Source organism: Drosophila biarmipes, chromosome 3R, assembly GCF_025231255.1.
Source record: "Drosophila biarmipes strain raj3 chromosome 3R, RU_DBia_V1.1, whole genome shotgun sequence".
NCBI lineage: Eukaryota > Metazoa > Arthropoda > Insecta > Diptera > Drosophilidae > Drosophila > Drosophila biarmipes.
The window spans coordinates 4,703,942-4,723,075 of record NC_066616.1 but is presented as its reverse complement, the minus strand read 5'-3'; the positions used below and the strand labels follow the sequence as shown (position 1 = coordinate 4,723,075).

The 19,134-nt window shown below is 45.5% G+C and overlaps 6 protein-coding genes across 6 annotated transcripts; 3 read left to right on the top strand and 3 right to left on the bottom strand.

The window, feature by feature from the left end:
• Window positions 1-207: 207 nt before the first annotated feature.
• Window positions 208-1,704, top strand: LOC108027305 (m7GpppX diphosphatase). The gene is made up of 3 exons (XM_017098698.3): window positions 208-469; window positions 532-687; window positions 750-1,704. The coding sequence occupies exons 1-3, from the start codon at window positions 304-306 to the stop codon at window positions 1,559-1,561; spliced, it is 1,134 nt and encodes a 377-aa protein (XP_016954187.1). The 5' UTR covers window positions 208-303; the 3' UTR covers window positions 1,562-1,704.
• A 189-nt stretch (window positions 1,705-1,893) lies between these two features.
• On the bottom strand, window positions 1,894-6,285 carry LOC108027304 (nuclear receptor-binding protein homolog). The gene is made up of 2 exons (XM_017098697.3): window positions 4,579-6,285; window positions 1,894-3,632 (listed from the first exon to the last, which is right to left on the bottom strand). Exons 1-2 carry the CDS (start codon window positions 5,710-5,712, stop codon window positions 2,844-2,846), a joined length of 1,923 nt encoding a protein of 640 aa, XP_016954186.1. The 5' UTR covers window positions 5,713-6,285; the 3' UTR covers window positions 1,894-2,843.
• A 238-nt stretch (window positions 6,286-6,523) lies between these two features.
• LOC108027319 (symplekin) lies at window positions 6,524-10,879 on the top strand. The gene is made up of 5 exons (XM_017098723.3): window positions 6,524-6,693; window positions 6,764-6,957; window positions 7,019-9,141; window positions 9,225-10,147; window positions 10,251-10,879. Exons 1-5 carry the CDS (start codon window positions 6,607-6,609, stop codon window positions 10,419-10,421), a joined length of 3,498 nt encoding a protein of 1,165 aa, XP_016954212.1. The 5' UTR covers window positions 6,524-6,606; the 3' UTR covers window positions 10,422-10,879.
• Window positions 10,844-12,166, bottom strand: LOC108027320 (glyoxylate reductase/hydroxypyruvate reductase). Its single transcript, XM_017098724.3, has 2 exons — window positions 11,970-12,166; window positions 10,844-11,900 (listed from the first exon to the last, which is right to left on the bottom strand). The coding sequence occupies exons 1-2, from the start codon at window positions 12,107-12,109 to the stop codon at window positions 10,997-10,999; spliced, it is 1,044 nt and encodes a 347-aa protein (XP_016954213.1). The 5' UTR covers window positions 12,110-12,166; the 3' UTR covers window positions 10,844-10,996.
• A 348-nt stretch (window positions 12,167-12,514) lies between these two features.
• LOC108027390 (CCA tRNA nucleotidyltransferase 1, mitochondrial) lies at window positions 12,515-14,313 on the top strand. Its single transcript, XM_017098826.3, has 2 exons — window positions 12,515-13,853; window positions 13,912-14,313. Exons 1-2 carry the CDS (start codon window positions 12,753-12,755, stop codon window positions 14,245-14,247), a joined length of 1,437 nt encoding a protein of 478 aa, XP_016954315.1. The 5' UTR covers window positions 12,515-12,752; the 3' UTR covers window positions 14,248-14,313.
• On the bottom strand, window positions 14,245-15,557 carry LOC108027392 (probable RNA methyltransferase CG1239). Its single transcript, XM_017098828.3, has 3 exons — window positions 15,437-15,557; window positions 14,625-15,376; window positions 14,245-14,511 (listed from the first exon to the last, which is right to left on the bottom strand). The coding sequence occupies exons 1-3, from the start codon at window positions 15,447-15,449 to the stop codon at window positions 14,347-14,349; spliced, it is 930 nt and encodes a 309-aa protein (XP_016954317.1). The 5' UTR covers window positions 15,450-15,557; the 3' UTR covers window positions 14,245-14,346.
• Between the last annotated feature and the right edge of the window lie 3,577 nt (window positions 15,558-19,134).

Below are 19,134 nucleotides of genomic sequence, written 5' to 3'. Positions count from 1 at the left end.
TCTGCTGACTTTTTCATATTTAATGACTAATGACGTGGGGTGGTGAAGTAAAAAATATTTTCTACATCTTCCGGTCCTTTGAATTGTTCAAATTAATTTCAAAGAAATCCCCGGTTTAACCGATTCACCAAAGATCTGCTCCCTGGTTTGAACCTCCAATAGGAATATTCGATACCAACAAAGACTCCTGCTATCGAGTAGCGATAGGCCCCGATATTCGTACAAATAAAGCCTCCTCATACCGCTGTTTTTTTCTTGCAAGACAACAAATTCCATCTTTCAGTTAACCAATTAACAATAAAAATGACTGAACCAGTTGAAAGCTCAGAGGTGAAGTCGCCGTCGTACGACTTGTCCAAGTTCCGGCTAAAACGGATTCTGACCAACAACACCGTGAGGAAAAGTATATCCCTCCTCGGAACATTTGATGACCCGGCTGAAGATGCCATTGTTGTTCTCGAGAAAAATGGTAAAAAGGAACTTTAGTCAATACATTAGAGCTCTATGTATTATAAACGTTGCATCCTCCAGCTTACCGGGAAAGCGAAGTGGCGACGGAGTCGCCATCTGAGGAGTCGGGGTCTCCCAAGAAGCCAAGTTATTTTAGTGCCGATCTGAAAGTTGACACTGAGTTTGTCAATAATATCTACGGCAGTTATCAGGTTGTGCCCAGCAGGGATCTATGTGGCAAGTATTAAACCAGCAAAGCACACTAACGCAAAAAAGTATAACAATCTTTCACATCGCAGGTGTTAAGTGCACTGTCGTCTATCCCGCCACCGAGAAGCACATAGAAAAATATTCCGTATGCCAGAAGTACCTCATCCAGGAGACCCCTGATCTCTACCAAAGGATAACGCTTCCATACCTGTCCTCAAGCCAGTTTTCCCTTGAGTGGGTCTACAACATACTCGAGCACAAGCAGGAGACGGAACGTATCGTGTTTGAGGACAAGGATCCGGAGACTGGCTTTATTCTGCTGCCCGACCTCAAGTGGGACGGACGCAATGTTGAAACCCTCTACCTGCTGGGCATTGTTCACAAGCATGACATTAAATCGCTGCGGGACTTGAACGGAAGCCACCTTGATATGTTGCGAAACCTGCGCCAATCATCGAAGGACGCAATCTTCAAGCGCTACGGCCTCAATCCCAACCAGCTGCGCATGTACTTCCACTACCAGCCGTCCTTCTACCACCTGCATGTGCACATAAATCCGGTTCGGAACGATGCGCCGGGCATCTGGTGCGAAAAGTCACATATGCTAGATACGGTGATTAACAATCTGGAGCTCATGCCGGACTACTACCAGCGGGCCACCCTGCCGTTCGTCCTATATGAAGGCAACAAGCTGTTGGATCTCTACGAGAAGGAGAGACCGATTCGAGTGGTGCCAGTACAAGGTGATGATAAAGAACAGCCCAAAAAGGAGTTGGCAGACGCCGAGCCAGTAGAAGGTTTCAGCGATGAGGAGGAGGAGGAAGAGAGGCAATGCAAGCGTATAAAGCTGGCCACTCCGGAGCCCAAAGAGGCCGAGACAACTGTCCAGGCATGTGCTTAAGCTTACTTTCCGTAAAATAAAAAATGTTGAAATGCGAAGGGATCCTACCCAAGAAAGGGGTAAAGCTTAATGATGTAGCTAGGATAGATATTCATTTATAATTACTCAAATCAAAATAAAATATATAACGTTTTGGAATATTACTTAAATTGACTCAGTCTTCTTTTAGCCGAATGCTAGAACCTAACATGTTATTGAAAAACCTGCCCTAATTAATTTTATACATTTCTATGATTAAAAGTAAGGCCTAAACTGTCGGAATCCCTCTTAATCAACTATTTATGCAAACCTGAACAAAATAAATCAAACCTACAAATAAAGAAAAAAGACTTTATAATTAATCAGCTGGTTGCCATCTTTATTTATTTAATAATAGTGTAGCTATGTCTGTTGTGTATTATTTCTGTTGCATGCTCTGCTTGTGTTTATATAGTTTTTTAGTTAAATAATTTATTTATTATTTTTCGTGGCCTTGCGTATTTGTTTATATTTGTAATACATTTAAATACATTCCACTGCGGTTTTAGGTTTTGTTCTCGTCACGGCATGGCTAATTTATCAAAGTCCTAGAAAAAGTCATCTGAGTATTGGCGCCCAGAAGTTTTTTTATTCAAAATCTGAGTGTGTCGTTTTTCGTATTCGAATCTTTTGTCTAGCCTTGAGAGCTGCGAATTCCATTCGCGCCCGCTCCAGAGTTATGCTAAGCGAATGCTTGATTTTCGTAAGCTCGTTAGCTGTGTGTCTTTAAAAGTGTGTTTTAAAAGGTGGATCGATACCTCAATTATGACAAACGTCAGGAGAGTAGTAAGGTCAAAATAATTGTTTTTAATTTTGCCAAAATAATGCCCAACAATATATTTTGGGCAGGGTGTTGCCCTCAAATATCTTCTACATCTTCTGGCTAAGATTGCGGGGCTTCTATGCTATCGAAACACACAGTTAATTTTACATTTATAGTTTCTAGGACGCCAGTCGCCGGTAAATGACTTCAGATAATAGTGTGTTCCTAAGATTTTTCGTTTTCGTCGTATTCACGCGAGTCGATCCACCCGAGTGTGGTGTGTCCTATTTCATCGAATTCTTTAGCTTGGAAGCCTTGTTCAACATCGTTTATGGTACATACATACATAAATATTATTTCAAATACATACATACATATACATATATATAGGTATATATATAAAAATAACAAATAATAGTAGTAATAAAATCGTAATGTGTAATTTCCCAATATAATAAAAACAATACGCGTCGGCCTGCCCTGAATACTAAGCTGATACTTTCAATTGCTCGTCGTGCCCGACTGCTCCACATCGACGTCCACGTCGGTGTGCTGCTGCTGCTGCCCCTGCGGCACATACATCACGGCAGTGCCCTGCTGGTCTGCGTCCGAGGACACCGACCAGTTGCGCTCCAGCTGCTCCAAGGCTGCCATGGTCGCCGTGGTTGTTACCCCCACTCCGGAGCTCTCTGCCCCGGCTCCGTCGCTCATAACGCCCGCTTTGAGCGTCTCCTCCAGCAGCACCTGGATCTTGTCCTGGTCGTCTAGGTGGACGAAGCCCAAGCGCACCAGTTCGCTGGTGAGATCCGCTGCCGTATCGTTCTCGTTCACCTGGCATGTCAGTTGGCGGTTCATTTTGTCATCCATGCGCAGCAGTATTGTCATGGTTATGTCATTGCTATCCTCCTTGATCTTAACGCTGCACATCATGTTAACGATGCGCCTCGACTCCGTGTCCACCGGCTCTGGCGTGGCCGATTTCACGGAGTCAGCCCGCTCCGGCGAAGCGGCCCGTGAGCGGAAATTGGGCGGCTTCTTGCCGCTGTACGTAATCAGCGGGTACACACCGTACTTTACGTCCTCGACGAACTTCTCCAGTTTGTCGGCCCCCGAAACGTCTGCCAGTCGGTACTGCCGTTCCTGCCCACCAGCCAGCCTGAGCTGTGCCATAACCACGTCCGGCTGGTAGTAGCGCTGCATCAGGCCGTCGAAGGCGGTTTCCGAGAACATGGTGCGGTTGGCGGGCGAGAAGACCAGACAATGGGCAGTCAGCAGTTTGAGGGAGTGCACCTACGGGAGCAACAAATGGTATTATTACCTACTTGATTTGTTTAGGGGATTACATTTAGTCAGGTGTTTTTTTAAAATACATACATATCTCTGTATACTCTGGTATTAAATTTCAAGGGCGACATTTAAGATGTAATTGAACACGCAGCCATATCTTATCTATCAAAACATTTTTATAATTGACGAGTTTGGTATTATTTCTGTTTGGAGGGGATGAACTAATACATACATGTTATGACTTTTTAAATCATTTTACTGCATAGCCCTATATTTTACAATTTTTAAAGGTCCAAATATGTTACATCAAAAATGTCTATCCTCCCATTAATAACATTCAAGCTTATTTAATAAAGGATCGCTTAAGATATTGTTTGTACTAGAAGAAACTGTGGCTCTCAAAGTTTAAATAGATTTTTTCCATTAATGTCATCTCGTTTTCTGTGCTTGTGTCCTTTTTCTTACAAGCATTGAAAATATTTTCTTTAAATGAATGTGACTGTATAGTAGTTCATTTAAAATAATTAGTTTTTCTTGGTTAACTATTTGGATCAGCTAAAATAGAGTCTAAATAATATGGAGACTAGATAAGTAGATTAATCTAAATTATCAACAGTCCGATATGCGTTGCTTTTTTCTGTGGCCGTTAAAATATAAATCCTATACGACTCTTTTGAGGTGGGATCCATATTAATGTAAGAATAACACATTAATGTTAGGTGTAAAGACCTCTTCAAGTAAAAGTTGTGGTCGCTCAAATCTTGTTTACGTCTCAGCATTTCCATATAGAATTTAGGAAAAAAAGAGAATTTACTAAGAAACAACACAAAGCTAAATTTCATTTCCGCAAGATGGATCCAAGAATTAAATTACCAGGGGTACTTAACTAAGCAATTGTCGTGCGGGACTTCAATTGACAACATGATGATTGGTTTGCCTGCTTACTCACCTCGAAGAGCAGTGGGTGGAAAAGCAGATCATTGGCGCTTGGCCGGTCCTGCGGCTGCGGATTGAGACACTTTCGTATCAGGTCGCGCTGCAGATCGTTCTCCAGGCTGAAGATTGTGCGCTGGATGGTCTCCTCGTTGATGGCAGTCGACTCGCTATTGCTGGGCTGGATCTCCAGGGCGGCCATCTCCAGGGCACACATCCCAAAGGCGTAGATGTCGAGGGCTGCGGTCAACTGGTCGGCGGCTCCGTACTCGGGCGCCTGGAAGTAGTGGGCACCCCGTTCGCGTTCCCTTTCCCGCTCGCGTCCTCTCCGAACGCTGTAGTGGACCGCATCCGGTACCACCGAGCCGATCTTGACCAGACCGTTGTGCTGGATGAAGATGCTATCACAGGTTAAGTTGCCGTGGATGATGGGCGGCGAGCAGGAATGCAAATAACTGAGCGCGGACAGGATCTGGGTGCACCACCGACGCCACGACTCCAGCGGTAACCGCTTGGCATTGCGCTTCGTGCGCTTGAGGAACTGTTTCAGCGACCCACTCGACATGTATTCGGTGATGAAGACCACTCGCGGTCGCTCGGCCTGCTGCGTGTCCGTCCAGTAACGGTGGAACTTGACGATGTTTTGGTGGTCCAGCTGCAGTAAATTATCGAACACCTGTCGCATCTTCTCCTCCTGCGACTTCAGCTCCTGGAGACTGGCATATTGCACCTCATTCCACACGACCTCCACGCCCTCCTCGGTGTCCATGGCCAGATGGACGCAGTCGATTCCGGGCACATCACGTTGGTCAACCTCTTCGCGCCTCTTCAGCCAACGTCCGCAGGGCGACTCCTCCAGGATCTCGCTCTCGTCCTCGGAATCGTCCCCGGACTCGCGCGGCGACGAGTCCAGATTGACGCCCTCACTGCCGACGACAACAGAGACGCCGACGCTGACCGCAACGCCGCTGCCAGCATCAGCTGTTGAGGCACCAACTATGTGCGGGGGCTGCTGCGTCGACTGCGACGCCGGCGTCGCGGCTGGGCAGGATGCATTCGCAGGGGCGGCCGCCAAGGGGGGATGGTGCTGGGTCGGTTCATCCGATGTCGCGCTACCGCTGTTGCCGGCATTCGCTTGGCTATTTGACATTAGGGTGCGGTCACCGACGCGTCTGCGGCTGTTGAGCAGTTCTGTTCCAGTTCCAGAAGGCCTCGTCTTCGGTTTCCAGAGTTTATTTTCTTTGTGCCTGCAAGTTGGCCTGCTTGCGTTTACGCTCACTTTTCGCGGTGTCCACTGCGGGCTCCGGGCAACGAGCTACATCCGCTGATGCTCCTCTGTCGCTGCCTCTGCCCACTCACTGGCGCACACATACACATACACAGGCACCACCTCCTCCTCTGCACCCCTCGCTCAGTAAACACTCCGCTGCGACGGCTGGCGACTGCTGCGACGTTTTTTCGGCGCCTTCGACGGCTCCAATCCTCGACTGCTGCGCGAACGGCGATCCGTTGGTTGCACTTTCTGGCCTGACACGCTACCGATTCGTTTATTTAGGCGTTTTTTCACGCTAAAAGACCCAAGAAATGTGAGCAAATCGATGCCTCTGGCTTATCGATAGTCACCCCCTCAATCGCTGGGCCAGCGCAGCAGTGCCGCCTGGTATCGATAGTCATGCGGAAAGCCAAATGTAGCCGGAAAAATATAACATATTGGGTATTCCGCTTATTCTATTTATTCTATTTGTTTGTTAATTTGATTTAACTACTAATCACAGCTGTTTTCCTGTCATTTCTTTACTGCCATATGATACTAACTCGATTTTACTTTAAAAAGTCATATTGAATGCCTTGTCTTTTGAATTTGAATCCAAACTATTTCCTAGCCAAGTAGCCAAAAAAAAGCTAGATCTAGCGAGTAAGCGTAGAATCGCCATCACCACAAGTCTTTTTCGATAGTTCGTCAATGGTACCGATAACCGCTTGCCATCTGTGCCGGCAGCTCTTGAAAATTCCGGACTAAATTCTGCAAAACAACTGACGGATCATGGATAGCATAATTGGACGCAGCCAGTTTGTCTCGGAAACGGCCAATCTCTTTCTGGACGAGAAGACGGCCACGGCAAGGGCAAAGGTAGAAGCAGCTCCCTGCCGCGTCAAGCCGCCAAAGCTGACTGCATTTCATCTTCTATTTCTCAATTCAGGTGGTCGAGTGGTGCAATGATCTGGCTATTGCACCGGCTTCGACTAAGTGCGAACTCCTGGCCAAAGTGCAGGAGATTGTCCTTGGATCCTGCACAGAGCTGGCCGAGGAGTTCCTGGAGCCAGTGCTTTCTTTGGCCCACGACCAGAACATGGACGTGCGCAGGCAGGTGGTCGCCTTCGTGGAGCAAGTGTGGTAGGTACCAATACATAGGCGAAGGAAAGTACTTGCTTCATGGCAAATCTCCCATTTTCAGCAAAGTTAAGGTTGAGCTACTGCCTCATGTTATCAACATCGTCTCTATGCTGCTGAGGGATAACTCGGCTCAGGTGATCAAGCGAGTGATACAGGCCTGCGGCAGCATCTACAAAAATGGGTTGCAGTACTTGTGCAACCTAATGGAACCCGGTGACAGCGCCGAGCAGGCATGGAACATCCTCAGCCTAATCAAGGCTCAGATTCTAGACATGATAGACAACGAAAACGACGGCATACGCACAAACGCCATAAAATTCCTCGAGGGCGTCGTTGTGTTGCAGAGCTTTGCTGACGAGGACAGTCTCAAACGGGATGGAGACTTCTCGCTGGGCGATGTCCCTGACCACTGTAAGCTCTTCCGCCGCCAGAAGTTGCAGGAGGAAGGCAACAATATATTCGACATATTACTCCAGTTCCACGGAACCACGCACATTTCCTCGGTAAATTTAATTGCCTGTACAAGCAGCCTCTGCACGGTTGCCAAAATGCGGCCCGCCTTCATGGGCGCCGTGGTAGATGCTTTTAAGCAGCTAAATGCCAACCTGCCGCCCACCCTCACTGACTCGCAGGTGAGCTCTGTCCGCAAGAGTCTCAAGTTGCAACTGCAGACATTGTTGAAGAATCGCGGAGCCTTCGAGTTTTCTGGCACGATCCGGGGCATGCTAGTTGACCTGGGATCCTCGACGAATGAGATTCAAAAGCTAATTCCTAAGATGGACAAACAGGAGATGGCTCGGCGACAGAAGCGCATCCTTGAAAATGCAGCACAAAGTCTCGCGAAGAGAGCTCGTTTGGCCAGCGAACAGCAAGAGCAGCAGCATAGGGAGATGGAGCTAGACACCGAGGAGTTGGAGCGGCAGAAGCAAAAGTCCACACGAGTGAACGAGAAGTTTCTGGCCGAGCATCTGCGCAATCCCGAAACGGTGGTTGGTCTGGTAGTGGAGTTCCTGCCAAGCCTGCCCACTGAGGTGCCTCAAAAGTTTCTTGAGGAGTACACGCCCATTCGTGAAATGTCCATACAGCAGCAGGTGAGCAACATCTCCAAAATTTTTGGCGAGCAGCTTTCAGAAAAGCGCCTCGGTCCAGGAGCCGCAACCTTTAGTCGGGAGCCACCAATGAGGGTTAAGAAAGTGCAAGCAAACGAGTTAGCATCTAGTCCTATGGATGTTGACAATGAAGCTGTCCAAAAACTGAGTGAAGAAGAATTGCAACGGAAGGAGGAGGCCACCAAGAAGTTGCGCGAGACGATGGAGCGCGCCAAAGGAGAGCAGACTGTGATCGAGAAGATGAAGGAGCGCGCCAAGACGCTGAAGCTGCAGGAGATCACCAAGCCTCTGCCACGCAATCTTAAGGAAAAGTTCCTGACAGAAGCAGTGCGTCGCATCCTTAACTCGGAACGGCAGTGCATCAAAGGAGGTGTATCATCTAGGCGCCGGAAGCTGGTTACCGTGATAGCAGCCACCTTTCCGGACAACGTACGTTATGGCATCATGGAGTTCATCCTAGAGGATGTAAAACAGCGCATTGATTTGGCCTTTTCCTGGCTCTTTGAGGAGTACTCTCTGTTGCAAGGATTCACAAGGCACACTTACGTTAAGACCGAGAATCGACCAGATCACGCTTATAACGAGTTGCTGAACAAGCTCATTTTTGGCATCGGGGAGCGCTGCGATCACAAGGACAAGATTATACTGATCCGTCGCGTTTACCTAGAGGCACCCATTCTTCCGGAAGTTTCGATAGGACATTTGGTTCAGCTTTCCCTAGACGACGAGTTTTCCCAGCATGGTCTAGAGTTGATCAAGGACCTTGCGGTCCTCAGACCTCCTCGAAAGAACAGATTCGTGCGAGCGTTGCTTAATTTTTCCGTGCACGAGCGAGTAGATCTGCGGGATCGGGCACTGGCCCACCTTGTCAGTTTGTACCATGTGCACAAAATCCTTCCGGCGCGGATAGACGAATTTGCTACGGAGTGGCTTAAATTCGTAGAGCAGGAAACTCCACCAGCTGCTGTTTTCTCGCAGGACTTCGGTCGACCAACTGCAGAGTCCGCCTGGCGTGAAGATACCGCAAAAGTGTGCCTTGGTTTGGCCTTTACCCTGCTGCCCTATAAGCCGGAAGGTAAGCTTCCTTATAATTTATGAAATTTGTATTTAGCTGACGAACATGTCGGGTATTAATTTAATCTTCATTTGTACCCCCAGTTTACGTGCAACAAATATGTCAAGTTTTCGTGTCTACCTCCGCCGAACTGAAGCGCACAATTTTGCGTAGCCTAGATAATCCCATCAAGAAGCTGGGTGTCGAAAATCCCACAATTCTGCAACTGATTGAGGACTGCCCGAAGGGCATGGAGACCTTGGTGATCCGCATCATTTACATACTGACGGAGCGAGTGCCGTCGCCACATGAGGATCTGGTCCGGAGGGTTAGGGATCTCTATCAGAACAAGGTCAAGGACGTTCGTGTGATGATACCCGTACTTAGTGGCTTGTCCCGCTCCGAGCTGATCGCCGTTCTACCTAAGTTGATAAAACTTAACCCCGCTGTGGTGAAGGAGGTCTTTAATCGTTTGCTTGGCATTGGTGCTGAGTTCGCTCATCAGACGATGGCCCTGTCTCCCACAGATATTCTGGTGGCCTTGCACACCATTGACCCCAATGTCTGTGACCTTAAAGCCATTGTCAAGGCCACATCCCTGTGCCTGGCTGAAAGAGATTTATACACCCAGGAGGTGCTTATGGCTGTGCTGCAGCAGTTGGTGGAGGTTATTCCACTGCCTACTCTGATGATGCGAACAACAATCCAGAGTCTGACTCTTTATCCGCGCCTGGCCAACTTTGTTTTGAACTTGTTGCAGCGCCTTATCATGAAGCAGGTTTGGCGGCAGAAGGTGATCTGGGAGGGCTTTTTAAAAACCGTTCAACGCCTGAAGCCGCAGTCTATGCCAATCCTGCTGCACCTTCCTCCCGCCCAGCTGGTGGACGCACTTCAGCAGTGCCCCGATTTAAGGCCGGCTTTGTCGGAATACGCAGAGAGCATGCAGGACGAGCCGATGAATGGCAGCGGCATTACCCAGCAGGTTTTGGATATCATCTCCGGGAAGTCAGTGGATGTGTTTGTCACGGTAACTATGATTTATATTGGCTCTACACAAAACTCCTGGTTCATTTAAAACTCTAACAATATTGAATCACAACACTTTTATTAACTAAATTTCTTCTTCTCAGGACGAAAGCGGCGGCTACATCAGCGCCGACCACATCAAAAAGGAGGTGCAGGATCCATCGGAAATCGGCGTCATATCCACAGTGCCCGTCTTGACGTCGCTGGTGCCACTGCCTGTTCCCCCGCCCATCGCCAGCGATCTGAACCAGCCCCTGCCGCCTGGCGAGGACTAGCTGCAGCTAGATTGTTTTGTTTGCCTATAGACATTTCTAATTTACTCAATAAGACAAAGCTTATATTTAAAATTTCACTTCAACTGATATTTTTTACCCAAACGGGATGCGAGGATGTTATGATTCAAAACCCGAGCCATACCTTGTTTTTTTAAGTCTCGGACGTTGCCGATATGGAGTTGTGAATCTTTCACGGATATCACTGTACTAGCGGGAAGTTTTTCTGCGAAATCTTAACAGCTCATTGCGAGGAACTTGCAAGTAATCCCTGACAGCTGTTCGGGGTAAAATATATTAAATACTCTCTTGTTAGCCGAAAGAAATAATATGTAAAAACTACTCTAGAACGCCAGTTCTCTTAGTATCTAATCTGTTTGAATCATTCTGAATTTCCCGAATTGCCGATAATTTAAATTCGTCAATTCATTCCGAAGAATACATCTTTATTTTTAAGTCGATATCATCAAAGTGGTTTATTTAAATTTCTACAACTCAAACATAAATCCAAACTTTTATTCCCATAAAGCTCATACATTTTACATAAAACGTCGTTATGAGAATAAAAAGATTACAGTTTAGACTGTTACTTCAGCTTCCATTTTCTCGCCAGCGAGAGAAGCAAGTATATTTCTGGCCGTGATTCGGGACATTTCCTTGCGTGTTTCGATGTCAGCACTGCCAATATGAGGAAGGATTACCACATTGTCCAGCTCGAGGAGCGGGTCGTCCAATGGAAGGGGCTCCGGCGTAGTGACATCCAGACCAGCGGCCTGAATTTTCTTTGACTTCAGTGCCTCGTACAAAGCCTTCTGGTCCACAACCCCACCACGCGCTGTGTTGATAAGAATACAGTTGGACTTCATATTCTCGAACGCAGCAGCATTGAAGATCTCCTTGGTCTGCGGGGTTAGGGCGCAGCAGACTACGATAAAGTCTGAGTTGCGAAGCATCTCGTCAAAGTCGACGTGCCGGGCATTCACGGCTGCTGCCTCCTGGGGTCGTGGCGAACGGGTTGTGTAGGTTATCTCCGCCGGCTTGAAGGGCACAATACGTGCCGCTATCTCTTGGCCGATGCGCCCGAAGCCGAGCAGGCCCACTCGAGAGCCCTTCAGTCCCTGACCGCACATCCACATCGGGGCCCACGACTTCCAGCCACCGTTGTACACCTGTTTGTTGGCCTCGAACAGTCGCCGGTTGGTGGCCAAGAGAAGGGCGAGCGTCAGTTCCGCCGTGGCATCTGTGAGTACGTCCGGGGTGAAGCCCACGCGAATGCCACGTTTCTTGCACTCCTCCACGTCGATGTGGTCATAGCCTACGGATATTGTGGCCACACACTTCAGCTGGGGGCCCGCAGCATCCAGGACTTCCTTGTCGACCTTGTCAGTTAGAGCGCAGTAAAGGGCGTCCTTTCCGGCCACCCCGCGGATCAGTTCAGGGCGGGGCACCGGGAAGGTCTCATTCCAAGTGCTCACCTGGCAACTGAGAAATGTCATGGAAATTTAATTAGTGCGTATGCTTATTAGCCGACACATAACATCCAGAACAAACCTCTTGCGCAGCAACTCCAGACCGCTGTCGTCCACATCCGGACGTGTCACGTATACACTTGGTTGGGAGCTCATTCTTCGAGCTATCTGTCCTGGCAGCAAAAAATTCCTGACGTGACCGCACGGCAACCGCGGGGGCATTGATTCAAGTTTTTTGTATGGAAAAGAAGTAAACAAATTAACAGGTTTCCGTTAGTATGCCCGTATTCTGCATACAGAAGCATACCGCAGTTCCAGAAAATACACACGTTTTTAAAAGATCGACTAGAAATTGCCCTGTAATCAAGGTTGTTATGCCACCTTTGACGGACAGGAAGTCTTTTATAATAACAAAGAAATATTTTGAGCGTCCTGACAGTAAGTCTTTTATAATAATAACAAGGAAATATTTTGAGCGTGGTTCAGTACTTGGATTGCTTACATCTTGAGCAATGTTGCTTAGAAAATGTATTAAATTAATATTGAATGACATTTAAAATTTCTTTATTTCAGGTCACCTATCTTTCTGTAAGCCATCACTAGATGTTTTTTTATTTCAGTGAAGTGTGTAACTTTAACTTTTTTATTGACTAAATTGAAAAAAATTATAAGTAAATAATTCTGTCGGGGATAAATATGTACATTAAGTATACCCTCCCTCTACAGGGTATAGATTACATCTGGTCACGAAACTTGCCCCACAAAGCATTTGATCTCGCCCGGCTTTTTCACTGCTTATAAGTCAAACAGGAAGAAGAGGAGTTTGGAAAAGGAAAAGGTATTCGGAGCCTGTCCAACCCTATCCATGAATGGCCCCCGCTGCCTCGCCAAGCTGAGCACACGTGCGGTCGCATCCCCGGCCCTGAACCTGAGACAGAGAAATCGCTGGATAAAAACCATGGCCGTTAATATGTCGCCACGAGAGCCCTCTCCGGAGTTGGTCGCACAGTTAGGGAAACAACCCAGGATGCGCACTAATCCGGCTTTCAAAAAGGTCCAGACTCCGGAGTTCCAAAGCATATTCACCCCCGAGCTGAAGGAGCTGGTGGCTCTCTTCGAGAAGTATGACTATGAGCTGCGGATCGCTGGCGGTGCTGTGCGCGACATCCTTATGAGCATTCCTCCGAAGGACATCGACCTGGCCACCACCGCCACACCAGAACAGATGAAGGAAATGTTTGAGAAGGAGGAGGTGCGAATGATCAATGCGAACGGCGAAAAGCACGGCACCATTACTCCCCGGATAAATGACAAGGAGAACTTCGAGGTCACCACACTGCGAATTGACATCCGCACCGATGGACGCCACGCGGAGGTGATGTATACTACCGACTGGCAGCTGGACGCTAACCGCCGTGATCTGACAATCAACTCTATGTTCTTGGGCTTCGATGGCACCGTGTACGATTACTTCTATGGCTACGACGATCTCCAGAAGCGTCGCGTGGTATTTGTGGGCGATGCGGATGTCCGGATCAAGGAGGACTTTCTTCGCATCCTACGCTATTTTCGATTCTACGGACGCATAGCGAATGAAGAAAAGAACCACGATGAGGCCACTCTGACTGCCATTAAGGAAAATGCAGGAGGCCTTGCTAGGATCAGCGGCGAGCGGATCTGGACAGAGCTTCAAAAGATAGTGGTGGGCCATTACGGATCTGCCTTGCTGACGGAGATGCATCGTTGTAACCTATTCGAGCACATCGGTCTACCTGTCGAGCCTAACTTGGAGGAGTTTGACCGACTGTGCGCTGCTCTAGAGCACTTCGAGAAGCCGCATTATCCCATTTTGTTCATGACGGCGATGCTGCGATCTGCGGAAGATGCCATGGCGATGCACAAACGGCTGAAGCTATCGGCCCACGAAAGGGACTTGGCCAGGTTTATCACCCAGGAGCGTGAAAAGGTTAAAAGTTCGACATACCGAAACTTGATCAACTTATAACTTAAACTCCGACTCTCAGGTTGACACAGATTACACCACCCTGCGCGACTACCAAAAACTGTGCTTACAGAAGTACATTCAACGGGACTTCGTGGAACAGTTGCTTAAGTACTCCAACAAGCAGGATCTCTACAATCAACTCAAGTCGTGGGCCAAGCCAAATTTCCCAATTAGAGGAAATACTTTGGCTGAGCACGGACTTAAGGGAATACGACTTGGTCTGGTTATGAACGAACTGAAGCTCCTTTGGGCAGACAGTGACTTCCAATTAAGCCACGATGATCTGCTGAAAAAGATACCTGACGTGCTGGAAAAGATACCAAGTACCCCCAGTAAAGTGAAGAGCATGAAGTAGTACTGATTCCATCTGAAGCTCTCCTTCCTTTGTGGGTACATTTATTAAAGTTTCTATGACCACTTGTTTGCTTGTTTTTGTTACATTGTTTTTCTAGTATTATTTCTTTGTAAAGATCTGAATGGGCCGCTTGAATCCGGCTTCACAGTGCTCGGGTGTTCCCATGAGTTCCATTTTGTCAAACCCTACTTCTGGGCCCAGCAGATATTCGGTGAATTGGTCAGGTCTGAACTTAATAGAATTGTAGTTTTCCCTTATTTGTTCCTGAAAAAGGGTACACTTATAATTAGGAGTGGTCTGAAAATACTTTGCACTTATTTTTCTACAATTGCCACTGAATATAGGCGGTCAATCTTTTAAACATTCTTGTTACTTACCGATAGCTTTTTGCGCCTCTTGTAGCCATCAAAGGACTGAGGCTCTAGAATCAGCTTGCCACCCGGACGCAGCTGCAGGTACATGCGGCGAAAGGCCTGCTTCAGGCCTGAATCACAGAAATTAAGGTGGATCCACTTGGTGACAGACAGGCAGAGTATTACATCGAATTGTGGACGCTCGATCTCCAGCAGCACATCGTCCTCAAGGACATAGTTTCCCTGCACGAATCTCATGTTATGGGGAAAGCCCTGTTCAGGTCCTGCCTGTCGCTTCAGGTGGCTTATTGTGTTTTGGGCATCCTTGACCAGGCCACGGTCTATGTCGAGCCCCACCAGACTCTTGGCCCCGAAGGTCTTGGCAATCTGGATTGACAGATGCCCGGAGTTGCAGCCAATGTCAAGGAGCTGCTTACCCCGGAAAAGATCCGGCTGGGTGCCAAGCACGTCCATGCGGATATCCCGGAAGTCCTTGTCCAGGATTCGTTTGCCATAGTAGTGTTTATAGTTGCCATAGGTGAAACTAAGATCTTTGTTGTGCTTGGGCTTTCCATTCAGTTGGAGGCGCTTTTTTGGGCTCTGCAGAGGCGGACGGGGCACAGCATCTACAATCCTTGGATCCTCTGTTTTCAGTCTTTTGATTTCCCCTTCCTCGTTTTCAGGAGTAATTACAGATTTTCGCTTTCCCGCACATTTTTCCGGCTCTTCGCCGGTTAACTGCGTGTTGTTGTTGTTCTCCAGGTCCATGGTAAAATCTGAAACATATGAGGAAAAGTTGCAACTGCCTGTGTAAATTATGTCATCTTTATACTGACCACTTCTGTCCATTTTAATTGAGAATAAATGAGTTCATTCTTCTTCATATGTTTTAAAACATAAAAAAACTAAAAAATTAAACACATCTCGCGGTAAACAGGGTGATATTGCCAAAAAGGTCCACAGGGTGGTTAGTGTTGTAAACGCAACCGTAGCCGAAAATACCAGGCAGTTCCGTAAAAATACCAACATGTATAATACTTAAAAGGAACTTGGCGCGCATTTTAAAACTCTTGGCAATATAAATAATAGCAAAAATTTCATTTTAATAAATAACCAAAACAACAGGAATACATTCAAAACAATGATAAAAAAAATATAAAATAAATATAATATTGAAATTATATTAGCTAAAAAAAAGGCCACTTGAATATTGAAACATTTCCATATTTTCTTATTTTAAATTAACATAAGTTAACTGATTAAATTTAAGTTTCTAGCTATTTGGATAACAGTATTATTTTCCAACTTTGAGGAGCAACAAGATAATAAACAAGAAAGGAAGTTAACTTCGGCAAGCCGAAGTTTGTATACCCTTGCAGTTTAAAAAATAATCAACTTTAGTAACACCATGTGAATTTTTTTAGGATTGTGCTGATTTCAGTGATATTAAAAAAAAATTAGTTCATTTTTTTTAACATTTTTTTGACATCTATATGTATGTCGTTAGAGTATTATATTCCCAATAATAAGATATATAATAATATAAAAAGCCCAAAAGCTGTAATTTGTTTCATATTATTTTTGCACCAATTTTCTGATCCTTCCTACGACAGAAATATGATGTAGTCGTCCGATTTAATTCGAAATTCAGAACTAAATTCAGAATCTGAAGTTTGCAACGCAGTGAAGGAGTGTCCGTCCGTTTCTACGCAAACAAGTCTCTCGGATTAAAAGCAATCGGGATGAAACTTTAACAAAAGTCTTCTTTCTATTGCAGGTAGTATATAAGTCGGAGCCAGCTCCCATTGAAACTATCGGGAAGAAACATTTTTTTTTAATGATTTCTTTGGTGTTTTTTAACATATAGCCGCTTGAAAATAACATTTTTTAATCAGTTCTGAATTTCGAATTAAGTTTTATCAAAATCGGACGACTATACCATACAGCTTCCATACGAACGAACGGAAAATTTTGGAGAAAATAAAATTTCAAAAATTATATCTTTAGTGTTTTTTAACATACAACCTCCTACGCTTGGAAATAACAGTTTTTAATTAGTTTTGAATTACTATTTTCATTTTATGAAAATTGGACGACTATATCAAATAGCGTTCATATTTATAAAAATAGGGGAGAGTGGAGGGGAGACGTAGGGACTGAAAGAAGAGTTTGGTTGGACACAAAAGCTATTAATAGAGTCATCACGATAAAAAATAACGTTTTTTTCAAGTGAAATCATTTTTCTATGCCGTCAACAAAATTAAATTGCGGTTATAGCCTTAGACGGGAAGGACCGAATTTATTTAAATTTAATTTGTTTCTCTCTCTTTCCATTACCCACAAATTTAAGCGGCGTATACTTTTAATTTTAGAGTTTCGATATCCTAGTTTAGTTTTATTTCATCTTGTGTGATGTCGTTAACAGGTGCAATCACCACTGCAACATCAACAGCAACAGCAATATAGATCAAAAATCCTTATTACCTTCAACTTTCCTTGCTCTTCAGTTTTTTAAGTTTTTGCCAGATATCAATTAGTATGAAAATCATTCAAAAATTAAAGACAGATGCGCGTTTTGCAGAAAAAAAACGATTGAGAAAAAATTACATTTACAAATTTGGCGTACTTCAAACAGAGAACGCATTTTATCAAATCCGAAATTGACGGAAATTTAATTTTATGTCACTTGTTCATTCATTGGCGTCTCAATTTAAAGTACCCAACTTTGGTAATCTAAACATGTGATGAAATAAACACCCTGGCATGTTAAATACCCCAAACTTACCGCATTAGCTAAAGTTTTAAAATATGAAATATTGACAGCCATCGCCATTTTGGCTGTTGGCGGTAAATTTTTTGCGGAATTTACATAACAAAGCCCGCTTAATGAAAGCATAATATATGTTTTTGCAAATTGAAACCCTTGCTTTGTTTGCCGCATCCGTTGAAAGTGTCGGCTGCAATCGCGCAGGATACAGATTCCTGGCCGTTCGCGCGTGCCGCATGTTGACCCTCCTCCGTGGACGACGATGAGGAACAATGCCACAGATAGTTCGGGTGAGGACCAGCGGTCAGTTGAAGTGCGACCAAGGGTTGAACGGGAATTTCCGATTAAGTGACCGGCTCGTGGCAAATTTATGGACTTAATCCTCCTGCTTCACTCGTCTCGAACACGGTTTCTAGTTCCTTTTCATTTTTTAGAACTGAGAAGATCCTTTTTTCAACTTATGTCCCTTTCATTGTCGTAGCAATTATGAATTTGAAATCCCTTATTATTTTCCCAAAGTCTCTCAAGATGCCATAACCCAAAGTGCCCATTAAGCGGCAAGAGATAAATTCTATCAAAATAAATTGTAAAATTTCTTTGAAAAAAGCAGGCACCGCTTAAGACATTTCCCAGGGAAACTTGCCCGAATCGAAGGAAATAAAATTAAAATAAAATTTTCGGCCAGAGGAAAGGGTTGGTCTGGTTTAGGAACCAGTTTTAGCTACTTTTCCCAACAAAAGGATGCAGCATCTATTAAAACTTCAAATGACTTGTTGTTTTTCCCCTCAGCGTCCAGGGCCTTTGATGGATGGACAGCCCAGCATCCGCATCCCGCCGTAGGAAACGGGCATAGGAAATCCAGAACCAGTTTGCCCGAGTTTGTGCATCGAAAGCTGCACGGCGTCCAACTTTTAATCTGCTGCACATGCGCGGCTCTGCGAGTGAAATTAGAGGGGATTTGTTTGGTCAAATCCCCGGGCTGGCACCGAGCAATTTGAATACCCACTGAGGGCTGCGCGGCTAACAAGCCAGCGGACCCGGAGTCCGAGGGTCGGTCCACGGCTTGGGCTTTGGTTTATGGTCCTCGGTCCGGCGAAACTCCCGTAATTCGATTCGTTCGGGGGTAGTAAAGGGTTGCCCTGCCGGCTCTATTGTAACTTTATAATTTCGGGTCAGCGCGCTGGTCTACTCCCAATTCCCGATTGCCATCACCACCAGCACCTCGTTCACCTTCCCCTCCTCTACTCCTCTCCTGTCCATCTGCATGCAAATGTAGCATCAAATTATTTTGAAAGATCCAAGGGATTGTTCCCCTCGCAAAACGGTCATTTGCATGTTCAGTGGATGAGTGAAAAATCTGTTCAAATTCGGCCTATTTTCCCTCTTTGCTGGGTGTAATTCTGATCGGTAGTGTTTGATATTGTGGCGTAGATTGGCTTGTTGAAGCCGAAAAATGTTTTTGGGTGGTTTCCTATCTTCTGTAGCAGCGAAAAGAATAGCGCGTTCAGGCAAAAATCTTGATAATTATTTTAATTTAAAAAAGTCCAGCATTCCCTGTAAACGTAAACGTATTTCTGATTTTTTTCTTGTAGGTTATAAGATTCAAAGAAAAATTAAATTGCTTGCCTTATATCATTACAAAATGTAATAAAATACTTTAAATAAAATAAACATTTACAACAAAAATTAAAAATTTAAACATGTTTTTATTGGGTCTTTATAATTTACAATTATAAACAATATAATAACAATGATTTTTATTGAAAA

Coding starts and splice junctions, on each gene's coding strand:
- LOC108027305 (XM_017098698.3), top strand. CDS start 304: ATGACTGAACCAGTTGAAAGCTCAGAGGTGAAGTCGCCGTCGTACGAC. Junction 470..531: donor TGTTGTTCTCGAGAAAAATG/GTAAAAAGGAAC, acceptor TGCATCCTCCAG/CTTACCGGGAAAGCGAAGTG. Junction 688..749: donor GCCCAGCAGGGATCTATGTG/GCAAGTATTAAA, acceptor TTCACATCGCAG/GTGTTAAGTGCACTGTCGTC.
- LOC108027304 (XM_017098697.3), bottom strand. CDS start 5,712: ATGTCAAATAGCCAAGCGAATGCCGGCAACAGCGGTAGCGCGACATCG. Junction 3,633..4,578: donor TCCACCCACTGCTCTTCGAG/GTGAGTAAGCAG, acceptor TTGCTCCCGTAG/GTGCACTCCCTCAAACTGCT.
- LOC108027319 (XM_017098723.3), top strand. CDS start 6,607: ATGGATAGCATAATTGGACGCAGCCAGTTTGTCTCGGAAACGGCCAAT. Junction 6,958..7,018: donor GCCTTCGTGGAGCAAGTGTG/GTAGGTACCAAT, acceptor TCCCATTTTCAG/CAAAGTTAAGGTTGAGCTAC. Junction 10,148..10,250: donor CAGTGGATGTGTTTGTCACG/GTAACTATGATT, acceptor TCTTCTTCTCAG/GACGAAAGCGGCGGCTACAT.
- LOC108027320 (XM_017098724.3), bottom strand. CDS start 12,109: ATGCCCCCGCGGTTGCCGTGCGGTCACGTCAGGAATTTTTTGCTGCCA. Junction 11,901..11,969: donor CTGGAGTTGCTGCGCAAGAG/GTTTGTTCTGGA, acceptor GACATTTCTCAG/TTGCCAGGTGAGCACTTGGA.
- LOC108027390 (XM_017098826.3), top strand. CDS start 12,753: ATGAATGGCCCCCGCTGCCTCGCCAAGCTGAGCACACGTGCGGTCGCA. Junction 13,854..13,911: donor TCACCCAGGAGCGTGAAAAG/GTTAAAAGTTCG, acceptor TCCGACTCTCAG/GTTGACACAGATTACACCAC.
- LOC108027392 (XM_017098828.3), bottom strand. Junction 14,512..14,624: donor AGAGGCGCAAAAAGCTATCG/GTAAGTAACAAG, acceptor ACCCTTTTTCAG/GAACAAATAAGGGAAAACTA.